This window comes from Aquarana catesbeiana, linkage group LG03 (assembly GCF_042186555.1).
Source record: "Aquarana catesbeiana isolate 2022-GZ linkage group LG03, ASM4218655v1, whole genome shotgun sequence".
NCBI classification, from domain to species: Eukaryota; Metazoa; Chordata; class Amphibia; order Anura; family Ranidae; genus Aquarana; species Aquarana catesbeiana.
This window is the reverse complement of record NC_133326.1, coordinates 65,450,249-65,463,754: the sequence shown is the minus strand read 5'-3', so window position 1 is coordinate 65,463,754 and position 13,506 is coordinate 65,450,249. Positions and strand designations below refer to the sequence as shown.

Below are 13,506 nucleotides of genomic sequence, written 5' to 3'. Positions count from 1 at the left end.
GCTCAGAATCTACTTTTGGTTTTGCAGCCCTCCTCGGATAGGGGAAATCTGTCATTCTAAACCAAAAGAACAAACTAAAGGGAAGAACCAGCCTAGTGCGTTATCTAAAAAACTGTTTATTAATAAAAAGTGTATAAAAAAAACCCACAAAAGCTGTAAGTATATAGATATATGAATCCTGTAGAAGGGTCTCCTGAACTTCAAGGACCTGGATAACCAATGTGAAAGACCACACAACACAAAGCAAGGAGGCTAATGCATTTCAAAGGATATAATCTATTCCTCAAAAGTTAGCCATCTTGCTTTGTGTCATGTGGTCTTCCACAATAGTTATCCAGGTCCTTAAAGTTAAGGGGACCCTGTTACACAATTCATAAAATGACCATGTACTTACAGCTTTTGTGAGTATTTGTATATGGTGTCTTAATGATACTTGAGGTAATAAATTAGACTGGTGAGCCCTTTTTTATTGTCCTTTTTAATTGGTACTTGCATTGTAACTTGTTCCAAGCATCCTGGATTACTTGTCACAGTTTCACTGCTGACTTTGGATGTCTTACTTTCTTCTGTCGCTCAGGCTGGCTCAATGATGTTGACATTAGGGAAATATAATCTGTTAAAAGATTAATTTTTCTTTGTATTGCAGATAGGTATGTATTATTTTGGATGTACTTGGGTTTTGGGTCATTGGCATTCTGCAGAATGAAGTTGTGAATGATCAGATGTCTCTCCGATGGCACAGCATGGTGGATAAAAATCTGCATGTACTTCTCCACAGTAAGAACTCCATCAATTGTGACCAAATCGGTTTGCAGAAAGCAACCCCAAACTTGCAGGGTACCACTGTGCTTCAATGTTGCCTGCAGGCCTCTATTCATGTACCTTCTCCATTTTTGTATTGGTAAAACTGGTTTCTGTAGGAGCCAAATTTGACTTATCAGACCAGAGAACCTACTGCCATCTGTCTACCCTTCAGTCCTTGGAGGAAAGTTGCTTGGTTTTATTTCCATCTTGGAAGAATAGCTTTTTGATCACAACACTTTTACAAGGACCAGTGGAGTAATAGGGCTACACCGGGCTGTAGGTGAGTGTACCTGGGTCTTAGATTCTGCCAATATTAGTGCCAGGCATCTTCCATTTTGATGGGAAGTAAGTTAGATGTATTTCTTGTTTGCTGCACTGTTTTCATGGCCAATCAGAACACAGTTATTTTTGGTAGGAACTATAACAGTCGCTACCAATAATAATTGCATTTGCAATTTGGCAGGCTGGTTATACCCAACTTGATCAATCGATTAACTTGGGTACATTCAGTCTGCCCATACATGGTTCGAATCTCAGGTGGTTCCTGCTGAACCAGCCGAGATTCAAACCGTCTATGGCTGGCTTTAGGCAGCAGTTATTTCATTCAGACATTCAACCTATCCTTTATGTCACTAATCATAACAACTATTTGCTATAACTGGTAAAATACACGCCTACAAGCATATTATGATTTTTAACTAGATAGTGGTCTATAATTATGTTTGGTTTAAGGGCCTACTTATGTCTAATGCCCCGTACACACGGTCGGACTTTGTTCGGACATTCCGACAACAAAATCCTAGGATTTTTTCTGACAGATGTTGGCTCAAACTTGTCTTGCATACACACGGTCACACAAAGTTGTCGGAAAATCCGATCGTTCTAAATGCGGTGACGTAAAACACGTACGTCGGGACTATAAACGGGGCAGTGGCCAATAGCTTTCATCACTTTATTTATTCTGAGCATGCGTGGCACTTTGTCCGTCGGATTTGTGTACACACGATCGGAATTTCCGACAACGGATTTTGTTGTCAGAAAATTATATATCCTGCTCTCAAACTTTGTGTGTCGGAAAATCCGATGGAAAATGTGTGATGGAGCCTACACACGGTCGGAATTTCCGAGAACAAGGTCCTATCACACATTTTCCGTCGGAAAATCCGACCGCGTGTACGGGGCATTACTGTATTACTTTTAATTTGTTTTTATTGACAGTCAATTGCAGCAGACATAACATGACCATCTTAGAAAAATATTTAGTGAACTACTATATGTAACATGCCTGTGCCTTTTGCACATTATTGTATATTTCCTAAAAATAATAATGTAAAATTAGGTTTTTGGAGAGAACATTTTTCTTGGAGAGAACACTGGTTCTCTCCAAAAAAAAAAAAAAAAAATGTATTTTGCTTTATCAGTACACTAGGGGAAAAAAAATCAAATGTTGTTTTCCAAGAAACAGCAAATCACACGTTAAATAAAAAAAGATAAAATAAATCAAAGACAAAAAAAAGACAACTCACCCATCAAGCTCAGCTGTTTCCACGTAACACAGGCCATGTGGTTCACTGCTTGAGAGGAGGAGCAAGTCAGCCTGTGAAACAGATAAGTATCTGGTTTATACGTTTGGCTGAAATATTTCATTTGCCACAGTAAATAGGACAGATCCCTTGCAGAAGATTAGTGTCAAACACTGTTATCTGTTACAGGATTTCTGAGGTTAACACATGATTCATTTTGTGTACAGTGGCCAATTACAGCGTTTCATTGTTTACCAAGCTTTACTTTATGAGTCTGGAGTGACCGCGCCCTCGCCATAATGATGAGAACAACCAGTCAAAGTAAAACAGTTTAAAAGAAAGCTAGGGAATATAGGCCATGCAAAAATGTATTATATTTCAGTGACTCTATTATTGTGCAATTAATTCATATTTGGTATAGTCAGACGCATGACTCCAGGTAGTGTACAGCCATCATGTGATTAGAGTAGCCCACCTAGCATGGTACCCTTTCTTCAAACAGCATATTTTCTTTCTCCCTCTCATTGAAAATTGAGGTTAATTTAAGAATATAGCCATTTCATTAAAATATTTCATTCGCATCCTGTCCCTTCAGGCTGCAAATGTTTACCCTAAAGAGTATTATATTCTAGATGCCAAAGACAACCTACAAGGTATGGAGTTTAATTACCGGTATATTGTTCAACTGCTTCTACTTCTTCATAAATAAAATTGGTATTAAACCCAAAAACAAAAATGTCATGTATTGCAGCTTACCAATCCTTAGATGTGGTGGCTGCATTGGTTTGATTATTTATAGGATTTTCCACTCTGTTTTCACCTGGTGATCTGGCCAGTAAAACACCTCCTGTATAGGAGTGCCTCTATTCTGGATGAAAGAGCACAGGGGCACCTTTGGACAGCGGCATTGTTAGTCTGGGGGGATGAGAGCATTAGCTGTTCTAGCAGATTTAAATACACCAACAAATTAAAGCCAAACTCCAGATAACACTGTAGTTAAGTCAAAAGTTTTTTTCCTTTGGAAAGCAAATAAAAGATAATCATCATAAGCACCCCGTCAGTGTTAAATGGTTTGTCTCAACCCTCTAAGCTGCTACACTTGTAGGAGAGATTGTTCAGTTGAAAAACAACACACTAACTAGCTTGATCACAAGATGAAAATAAAGGAAAGAAAGCGTAAAAAAGAAAAAGAATGCAGCCATCACAAGCTGTAATAAAATAAATGTTTGCTTTTGGGATTAATAGCACTTTAAGACAAACTGTACCTTATTTTTACATTATTTTTATGTATACCGTATTCTTCGCTCCATAAGACGCACCTAGGTTTTAGAGGAGGAAAACAAGAAAAAAAATATTCTGAACCACCTGGTCCCTGCAGTGGGTGACTGGACTGGCACCTGGTCCCTGCAGTGGGTGGCTGGACTGGCACCTGGTCCCTGCAGTGGGTGGCTGGACTGGCACCTGGTCCCTGCAGTGGGTGGCTGGACTGGCACCTGGTCCCTGCAGTGGGTGGCTGGACTGGCACCTGGTCCCTGCAGTGGGTGGCTGGACTGGCACCTGGTCCCTGCAGTGGGTGGCTGGACTGGCACCTGGTCCTTGCAGTGGGTGGCTGGACTGGCACCTGGTCCCTGCAGTGGGTGATTGGACTGGCACCTGGTCCCTGCAGTGGGTGGCTGGGCTGGCACCTGGCCCCTGCAGTGGGTGGCTGGGATGGTACCTGTTGTGGCTTGCTGGTGTGTCCTCTGACTCCTCTCCTTTTCTGCCCTAACGGAGCGGGCACTGTTTACCGAGGCAGGGACTGGAAGGGACTCGGAGGGAGGCAGCGACCTATGCGGGTACACTATTAGGTTTGCAGCAGCAGCAACATGTAATGACGTCGCGTGGGCGTGCCGCCCACCTACGCGCACTGGACCTGCTGCAAAGCTTCCTGGGCCTGCTTCTTCTACCCAGGCCAGGCCTCCTACCCTTGCTATATGATCATTATGCATGCTGCTGGGGCCCACAGGATGGTCGCTGCCGCCACGAGCCATTCTGAGAGAGTGAGCAGCCAGTGCCTAGACAGGGCCAGAACCCAGTGAGTTCCAGCAGGCGGCGCCAGCAGGCCCCCTTCTGCAGCCGGGCCCTCGGACCACAGCCAGGCCGGTATTGTAACACGGTGGCAACAGGGGGAGGGGCTGGCCAATATTCGCTCCATAAGATGCACAGACATTTCCCCTCATTTTTTTTTGGGGGGGGGGGGGAGTGCGTCTTATTCAGCGAAAAATATGGTACATTTCAGCAGAGTTACAGAGACATCTGTTGTAATCAGCATCACCGCTGATAGTATTTTAAGACTTCTTAAGTCTTTAGAACAAGAAAGACTCATAAAAAGGAAAAATGAACAGCTAAAGCTGGCATGTTAATCTTGCCTTATGCATGCTCTCTGGTGCCATGACATAAAACAGCCAGATGAAAAAGGTATACAGACTTTTGCAGTAGGACTCTTCTGCCATCTTTTGGAAGTAATAGAGTATTACAAGCAGTACATCTAAAAATATTTTTCATTCCCAATCATGTAAGAATACCGGTACTTTCATAATCTAAACCATAAACTTTCAAACAAACTCTTGCTTATCCACAAAACATGCAGCCTTAGTGCTCATGCACACTGCAGCTCCAAAAAAATAGGATTTTTTATTACAGCTTACCTGTAAAATCCTTTTCTTTCGACGGACATCACGGGACAGAGCCACAGTAATTACTGATGGGTTATAGGGTATCACTAGGTATTGGACACTGGTCACACCCTAATCAGGAAGTTCAACCCCCTATATAACCCCTCCCCTTCCAGGGATACCTCAGTTTTGTAGCAAAGCAGTATAGGTGTATTAGAAGAGGGGCGGGACCTCTGTGTCCCGTGATGTCCGTCGAAAGAAAAGGATTTTACAGGTAAGCTGTAATAAAAAATCCTATTTTCTTTTCTCGGACATCACGGGACACAGAGCCACAGTAATTACTGATGGGATGTCCCAAAGCAATGCCAACTGAGGGGGGGGGAATCACAACCAAGTAGGGTGCTATCAGACCTGAGGACCTTGTACCGCTGTCTGCAGCACACTACGCCCAAAGGCGATATCCTCATGCCTTCTCACATCCACCTGATAGAATCTGGTGAGTGTATGAACTGAAGACCAGGTTGCGGCCTTGCAGATCTGAGCCATAGAGGCCCGGTGATGCACTGCCCAAGAAGCACCAATAGCCCTTGTGGAATGTGCCTTGATCTGAAACGGGGGAACCTTCCGTTTCAAACCGTAAGCTTGAATAATCAACTGTCGAATCCATTTAGAAATGGTCGCTTTTGACGCTGCCTGTCCTCTATTGGGACCCTCCGGCAGCACGAACAAGACATCCGTCTTGCGAATCTGAGCAGTTGCCTCCAGATAGGTCTTGACTGCTCTTACTACATCCAAAGAATGTAATGACCTTTCTTCCGAAGAACAAGGTTCTGGAAAAAAGGAAGGTAGCACAATGTCTTGGTTTAGATGAAAATCTGAAACCACCTTCGGTAAAAAAACTAGGATGAGGGCGCAGTACCACTCTATCCTTGTGTATAATCAAGTAAGGCTCTTTACAGGGAAGAGCTGCTATTTCTGATACTCTTCTAGCAGAAGAGATAGCTACCAGGAAAATTAGTTTCCTCGTCAGTAAGACCAAAGGAATCTGACGTATTGGTTCAAAAGGTTGTTTTTGTAACACCGATAGAACCAAGTTCAAGTCCCAGGGGTTTAGGGGCGCCTTAACCGGAGGATTAAGACGCATCACCCCCTGTATAAAGTTTCGGATCAGAGAATGCGAAGCAAGCGGCCGTTGAAACAACACTGATAAGGCCGACACCTGGCCCTTGATGGTACTCAAGGCCAGCTTCATCTCTAATCCTAATTGTAGAAATTCCAGATTTCTACCTATGACATATTTCCTGGGATGCCAACCCCTGGATTCACACCAGGATACATAAGCTTTCCAGACACTATGATAAATCATTCTGGAAGCTGGCTTCCTTGCCTTGATCAAGGTAGATATGACAGGACCTGAAAGCCCACGATTTTTCAGAACGTGGGATTCAATAGCCCACCCGTCAAATCTAGCATTTGTGAGGCAGGCTGGAACACCGGACCTTGAGCTAACAGGTCTGGGTGTATCGGTAGGGTCCACCGGGAACCCACCATCATCCCTGCTATTTCTGCTTATCAGGTTCTTCTGGACCAAACGGGGGCCACCAGAAGTGCCGACTTCCCTTCTTGCCTGAGTCTGCGAAGGAGCCGTGGCAGTAGCAGAATGGGAGGGAATGCATAAATCGGTGAGAGCCGATGCCACGGAATCACCAACGCATCCGTCCTGCCTGCAAGAGGATCCCAGGCAACCGGTAGGAAGGATTTCCCCTTCTGTAGGTTTTCGGGTATGAGCCATCAACTGAGGCTCTGACGCATCGCATGCGATAGGTGCATTGGAAAGTTTAATGCCTGCACCTTCCTGTTCCAGGTCAACAGAATACTGTGTTACAACAGTTCTGCTTGGAACTGCGCATAGGGAACTGCTTCGAATGAAGCCACCATCTTCCCCTGCAGCCTTATACAAAGGCGGACAGAAAGACCCTTCTTGGCCCTGACTGTCAGAATCAGCTCCCTTAGAGCAGTGATCTTTGCCTGCAGACACTTCAGTTAAGCAGGAAAACTGGGCACATATAGGCCTGCATCTCTGATGCCTATTGATATCAGAAATTCTCCTCCCTGCAGGACGGAGATTACTGTCTGAATTGATTCCAAACGAAAGGACTGCATCCTTGGGAATCGTTTCAGATCTCTCAAATCCAAAATGGGTCTGTCGTCCCCATTTGGTTTTCGGACCATAGAAAGATTGGAACAAAGTCTCAATCCTTGATCCTTTGTGGGAACCCCCACAATGACCTCTTGCGACAAAAGTCGCTTTATCGCTAGAAGGAGCGACTGCTTCTCTTCTGGCTTTCTGGGAACACCTGATCTGAGGAAACGAGGAGAGGGACATTCTTGGAACTCCAGTCTGTACCCTAAGGTTACCGTGGAGATCACCCATCTGTCCTGGAAGTCCTTCTGCCAGGGCCCTGAGAGCTGCAGCAGTCTTTCCCCCCACTCGAGCAAGCGGGGCGCCCCTTCATGAAGAGGTCTTAGTGTCTTGCTTAGAAGACCTTTTCCCCCAGGATTTCTTGTGTCCCTGGGGTTGACTCTTGTTTCTTGCCCCATACGGAGGAGACCCTCGTGGCTGCCTGGAGGCTGATGCCCCTGGCGCTGGGGAAAGAGTCCGTTTAAAAGAGGGACGCTTACTCTTCTTCTTATCAGGTAAGAGAGTGCTTTTCCCACAGGAGATCATCTTGATATAATTATCCAAGTCCTCTCCAAACAACCTTTCACCACGGAAGGGAAACCCAGCCAGTAGCTTCTTACATGGTGCTTCGGCTGACCAGTTTTTCAACCATAAGATTCTACGTATATGCACCAACCCAAGCAAGAGGCGAGAGGTTTGCACGATAGAATCTCTAATGGCATCAACAGCATAACATAAAGCCGCAGGAAGGTTAGCAAACCCCTGGGCCTGCTATTCAGGTAATACTTTGATGACCTGTTTAACATGGTCTCTTAAGTATTGACAGACTCCAATCGCTGCTACTGCAGGTTGGGCCACTGATCCTGCTAAAGAGAACACATCTTTCAATAAGAAGTCCATCTTTTTATCCACAGGATCTTTGAGCATCTGAGCGTTGTCTACAGGACAAGTCAGATTACTATTTACAGAGGAAATGGCCGCATCAATGGCCGGTATTCCCCACCTCTTAATAAACTTTTCTTCCATAGGATAAAGTGTAGAAAACTTTTTCGGCGGAAGAAATCGCTTATCTGGGTGATCCCACTCAGAATAAAGCAGCTTTTCAAGTAAATTATGAACAGGAAAAGCATGTGCTGCTTGGAAAGGTTTCAGTGACCCCAAAGCAGAAGAGGTTTCTGTAGTAGTTTCAGGTAGGGACAACTTAAATGTGGAGCGGACCAAACCAGTGAGGATCTGCACTAAGACTTTCTCCTCTTGGGAAGTCGCAGAGGGTCGCTCTCCACCTGAATCCTCCGAAGAGGAATCATCTGTCCCCTCCCGATCCTCTGAAAGGGATTCATCTCCTTTATCCCAGAGCTCCTCTGACTGAGGGTCTTGGGAAGCAGAGGAAGGCCTTGTGCGTTTTCTTTCACTGCGTGAAGATGTAATCGCGGCCATTAGCTTTTTCTCTAATCCAGAAATGGTTGAGGAAAAAACTTCTTGTGTAATGTACACAGGGGCTGAAGTGCCGGCAGCAGATGTAGCCCCTAACCCCAATGGCTCTCCCTGTCCAGCTGCCCCTGGTCCCTCAGGAGGGGATGGTGTAGCAGACAGGGGGTCCTGAGAACCTGAACGAGACCCCCTAGTGCCTCTGGTTCTTGGGGTGCTTGAACCTCTTCTACCCATAGTGCAAAGCAACAAGGTGTGAGGTATCAAAAGCGAACACTGACTGCTGAGCGATGTAGTCTGGCTAAAAGCCTTGCTACCAAATGCCCAGTCCGGTGTTCTTTAGTAAATGCAGCCTAGGGGAATGCCTGTGTCCCACCTTACATGCGACTGTCAGCTCTGTGTCTCTCCAAAGCTCAGAGCACCTGTACAGTGTGCTTTAAATGGCCATGCTTTCTGGCACTGTGGGCGTCTGGGCACGCTGACGCTGTGCTGACGCCCCGCCCCCCCTCGTTTTTGAAAAACGAGCGCTTCCCGCGCGAGCCGACCCTTTCTGACAAGCCTGAAGGGAGGCTGGGGTTGGGGGAATAAGGAGGAGGCCGGCAGTGATGGGCCCTGCATCACAATGCGGCTTCGGTGGCGGCGGCGGCAGCGGCTGTGACAGTGCGGTCTCACCCGCCTTACAGCATACCTGAGCCTTTCCCTAGCCTGGGGGGACCATCCCAGCAGAGAAAACCCCCCACCATCTACCTTTGGAGCTGGAGGAAGAGCTAATGCAGCGGACGCTGAGACAGATCAAACATGAAAAGGTTTGTGCTCTTGGCAGCCCCCGGTGGTCACAATAGGCACAGCATGCATTCACCTTAAAGGAGAAAAGCCACTAGAATTAAAATTCTGTGGAATCTCCTCTTACCTTATCCAGGCCGCAGGGTTCAGTTTACACAGACCCAGCCTTCGCCTCTCACGGTGGGCTCCGTTTGTGGAAAAACCGTCAGAGACTGGGGCCCCCATCAGTAGGGGGATCCTTCAGTTCTGGGCCTGTAAAGCACCTCGCCAGAAATTAGGAAGTTTAAAGCCATTTTCTGATCCGCGGGTCCAGCTCTCTAAAAAGAGAAGCGTTACAGGTAAAACCTCGTTTCTTCGGACACGAGGCCCGGGTACCATCCAATTCGGCCATGAAAAGACACTTTGAATGGATCCGGTCGCCTGGCTTGCCCCAGTATAGGATCTTAGAATATTCCTTTTGGAGCTTCAGCACAGGACATCTTTACACGTCCAACACCTAAGACACTGGTGTAAAAACTGAGGTATCCCTGGAAGGGGAGGGGTTATATAGGGGGTTGAACTTCCTGATTAGGGTGTGACCAGTGTCCAATACCTAGTGATACCCTATAACCCATCAGTAATTACTGTGGCTCTGTGTCCCGTGATGTCCGAGAAAAGAAAAGCTGTTTTTACAGGCATTTGAGCTTTTATTTCTTGGCCTAAAAGCTTGAACTAAGCTTGTGCTTTTTTGCGCGTTTTTATTGAACATAAGCGATTTTTTTTCACAAACCCTCCCCTCATTGAATTTCTCCTTTTTTTGTGCGTTTTAATGCTTTTTTGAGCTTTTCCGTGTGTTTTTGGGTACTTAGGCATCTTTTCTGCTCAAAAGTTCCTCTCAAAAACGTGAGTTTGGTGTTTTTTTTCTGCCTTTAAGAAAATATGCCTGCAAAGTCCTGAAAAAGCCATAGTATGCATGGACACATTGGCTAACATGGAGGGGAGTTTCCAGGCAGAAAAAAAAGAGAGCCCAAAAGCCTGTAGGAGCCGCTTCTTTGAGATGCAGTGTGCATGAGCCCTAATTAGTGCTGCGACTCATATGGAAATTCTGATCAAAGATTAGTAGTTAACTGCTTCCAGACCGCCCACCGCATATATACTGTAGCAGGGCGGCCCGGCTGCACAAAATCACGTACCTGTACGTGATTTTGTGCACGGGGTGTAGGGGCCAAAGTGCCACTCCCGCTGTGATTGGACAGCGGCCATGATGGCCGCCACAACCCACCGATTGTTCTGTGGAGACACGGAGCAGCAGTCTGCAAAGATGTAAAGAAGGCAGACCGCTGATCTGTCAGGGGATAAAAGAGAGATCTTGTGTTTTAGCTAAGCTCCAGTGTATCCATCCCCCACACAGTTAGTAAGCACCTCCCAGGGACACACTTAACCCTTTGATCGCCCCTGGTGTTAACCCCTTCCCTGCCAGTATCATTTATACTGTGACAGTGCTTTTGTTTAGCACTGATCACTGTATTGGTGTCACTGGTCCCCAAAAAGTGTCAGTTAAGTGTCCAATTTGTCAGCCGCAATGTCGCAGTCCCGCTAAAAATCGCTGATCGCGACCATTACTAGTAAAAAAATAAATAAAAATGCCATAAATCTATCCCATAGTTTGTAGATGCAATAAGTTTTGCACAAAAAAATCAAGATATGCTTATTGAGATTTTTTTTTCCAAAAATATGTAGCAGAAAAAAATATTGGCCTAAACTGATGAAGAAATTAGATTTTTTACATTTTTTTTTTTTATTGGGGATGTTTTATAGCTGCAGAAAGTAAAAAATATTGTTTTTTTATTCAAAATTGTCAGGTTGTTTTTGTTTATAGCGCAAAAAATAAAAACCGCAGAGGTGATCAAATACCACCAAAAAAAAGCTCTATTTGAGTACAGTGTCAGTTCAAGTAACATAGTGCTGTATCACAATAAATGGCCTGGTCATTAAGGGGGTGAAACTTTCCGCAGCTGAAGTGGTTAAAGCAAGAATTAACCAAAAAGCAAACATTGTATTCGAGCTTACAAATTCTTAGATATGATGGCTCTATTAGTTTTCTTTCCTTTATGTTCACCTGGTGATCCAGCCAGTAAGTATGTTGTTTTTCAACAGAACAAGCTCTCCTGCAAATGTAGCAGTTAGAGGGATAAGACAAACCATTTAACGCTGCCGGGGGTGCTTACAAGGACCAGCTTTTATTTATACATGTAAAACCTTAACCCCAAAAGGCAAAAAAAATCTGTTTCTGTAACTACAGTGTGAGCTGGAGGTTGGCTTAAATTTTTTAACCTAAATCTGCTAGTGCATCTAATACTCCCCTACCCCCAGATGCTGTTGTCCAAAGGTGCCCCTGTGCATCCAGAGTGGAGGCACTGCAATACAGGGGGTGTGTTACTGACCAGATCACCAGGAGAAAACAGAAGGGAAAAAGCCTATAAAAATAAAACAAATGCAGCCACCACATCTAATGATTGGTAAGCTGCAATATATTACATTTTGGTTTTGGGTTTAATACTGCTTAAAGCCCCCATCCCCATCTCTAGCCTACTGCCCTGCAGAAATCCGAGACATTTAACTGCTACAGAATTTGCAGAGGTGGTTTTACTATGCAGGCTGTAATGCAAATATGAATTCACCTTCTCTGAGATGGCTGCATCACACGGGAATAACCTGTCTAGTGGGAAAGATTGGAATATAGTTTTTGCTCACTGTAAATAGGTATCAGAGAAGTTTTAGCTTTAGCATGGCAGCCAAGGAACTAAAGTTCTAAAAAAGGGAAGAGCAGCAATAGCAGCTGACATAACTATTCATCAGGAACACTACAAACCCATCAGCAATTATTGTTTGTTCCAGATAATATACTCCGAAATCTGGACTACTATTTTTCACATTCATATATTTACATCCTTGAAGAAGTAGGGTTGCTCCTCATTTATACTTTAATTATGTTCATGACATATTGCATGTAATGACGCATACATTTAAAGCAAATGCTCGGCTGAATGATATGTAACAGACATGAACCCATCAGATTTTATTAGGTTCACCTTTCATATTGGTACTGGTGACCGTTCCATATGTGCAACAGACACACTTTAAATAGATTATCTCATAAAGTAATTAGATGCTGATGGAAGCAAACATATCCCAGGGCAGGGACATAGCTATGAAACTGAGAAATGACTGCTTCCACCGAAAACTAATTAAATAACTGTTTTGCTTTGTGACACAGCCCCTTCAAAGTGCACCCGTTTGCCGCTGTAAATTCCTAAAAATAAAAGCCCCCCTCTTAAATGTGTACCCTCTATTGGCTATAGATACAATTCTATATGGCAGGGGTTACTCCTGAAGGGGGGGGGGGGGGGGGTGTCAGGCTGCTGGTGACAATGTGAAAATTATTTCATGGAGGCACAAAGAAGAGAGTTTTCTGGCTCAAAACAAATAGTAAGAACTTTGTGGTCCCTGCTGTTAGGCAACACTATTACTTTTAAGTGCAGCTCTAAATTAAACTGTGAATAGTAAATGACACAATGGGGGCTATTTACGAAAGGCAAATCCACTTTGCACTGCAACTGCACTTGGAAGTGAAGTCGCTATAAAGCTAAGTGGTAGATCTGAAATGAGTGGAAGCTCTGCTGATTTTATTATCCAATCACGTGCAAGCTAAAAAGTGCACTTGCAGTGCAAAGTTGATTTTCCTTTAGTAAATAACCCCCAATGCCTACCAGCATGTGATGAATAAAGTGCAAATGTGCAATGATACAATGTCACTATAACCAATATTCAATATTAATAATTAAATTAATATAGCAGGTTAGGTTAATTATTAATATTAAATATTGGTTATAGTGACATTGTATCATTGCACGTTCGCACTTTATTCATCACATGCTGGTAGGCATTGTGTCATTTAATATTCACAGTTTAATTTAGCGCTGCACTTTATATTTTGCATTTATCCTTTGTGCCCAATATCTGGGTTATAGTGTTCAGCTGCTGATTTTTTACCAACCGAGCGCAGATATAATTTTTATATATATTACTTTTTCAGTGTTTAAAATTGCTGATATATTTACTTTTCCATGAAAACTTTTTACTGTAATACCTC

The 13,506-nt window shown here is 44.2% G+C and overlaps 1 protein-coding gene across 2 annotated transcripts in view; it reads right to left on the bottom strand.

The window, feature by feature from the left end:
• ATP8B4 (ATPase phospholipid transporting 8B4 (putative)) overlaps positions 1 to 13,506 on the bottom strand; it is a 576,024-nt gene that overhangs the window by 250,921 nt on the left and 311,597 nt on the right. For both annotated transcript variants that reach the window (XM_073618636.1, XM_073618637.1), the window contains exon 9: positions 2,331 to 2,401. In XM_073618636.1, the coding sequence (XP_073474737.1) occupies positions 2,331 to 2,401 (71 nt within the window). The remainder of the gene's footprint in view (positions 1 to 2,330; positions 2,402 to 13,506) is intronic.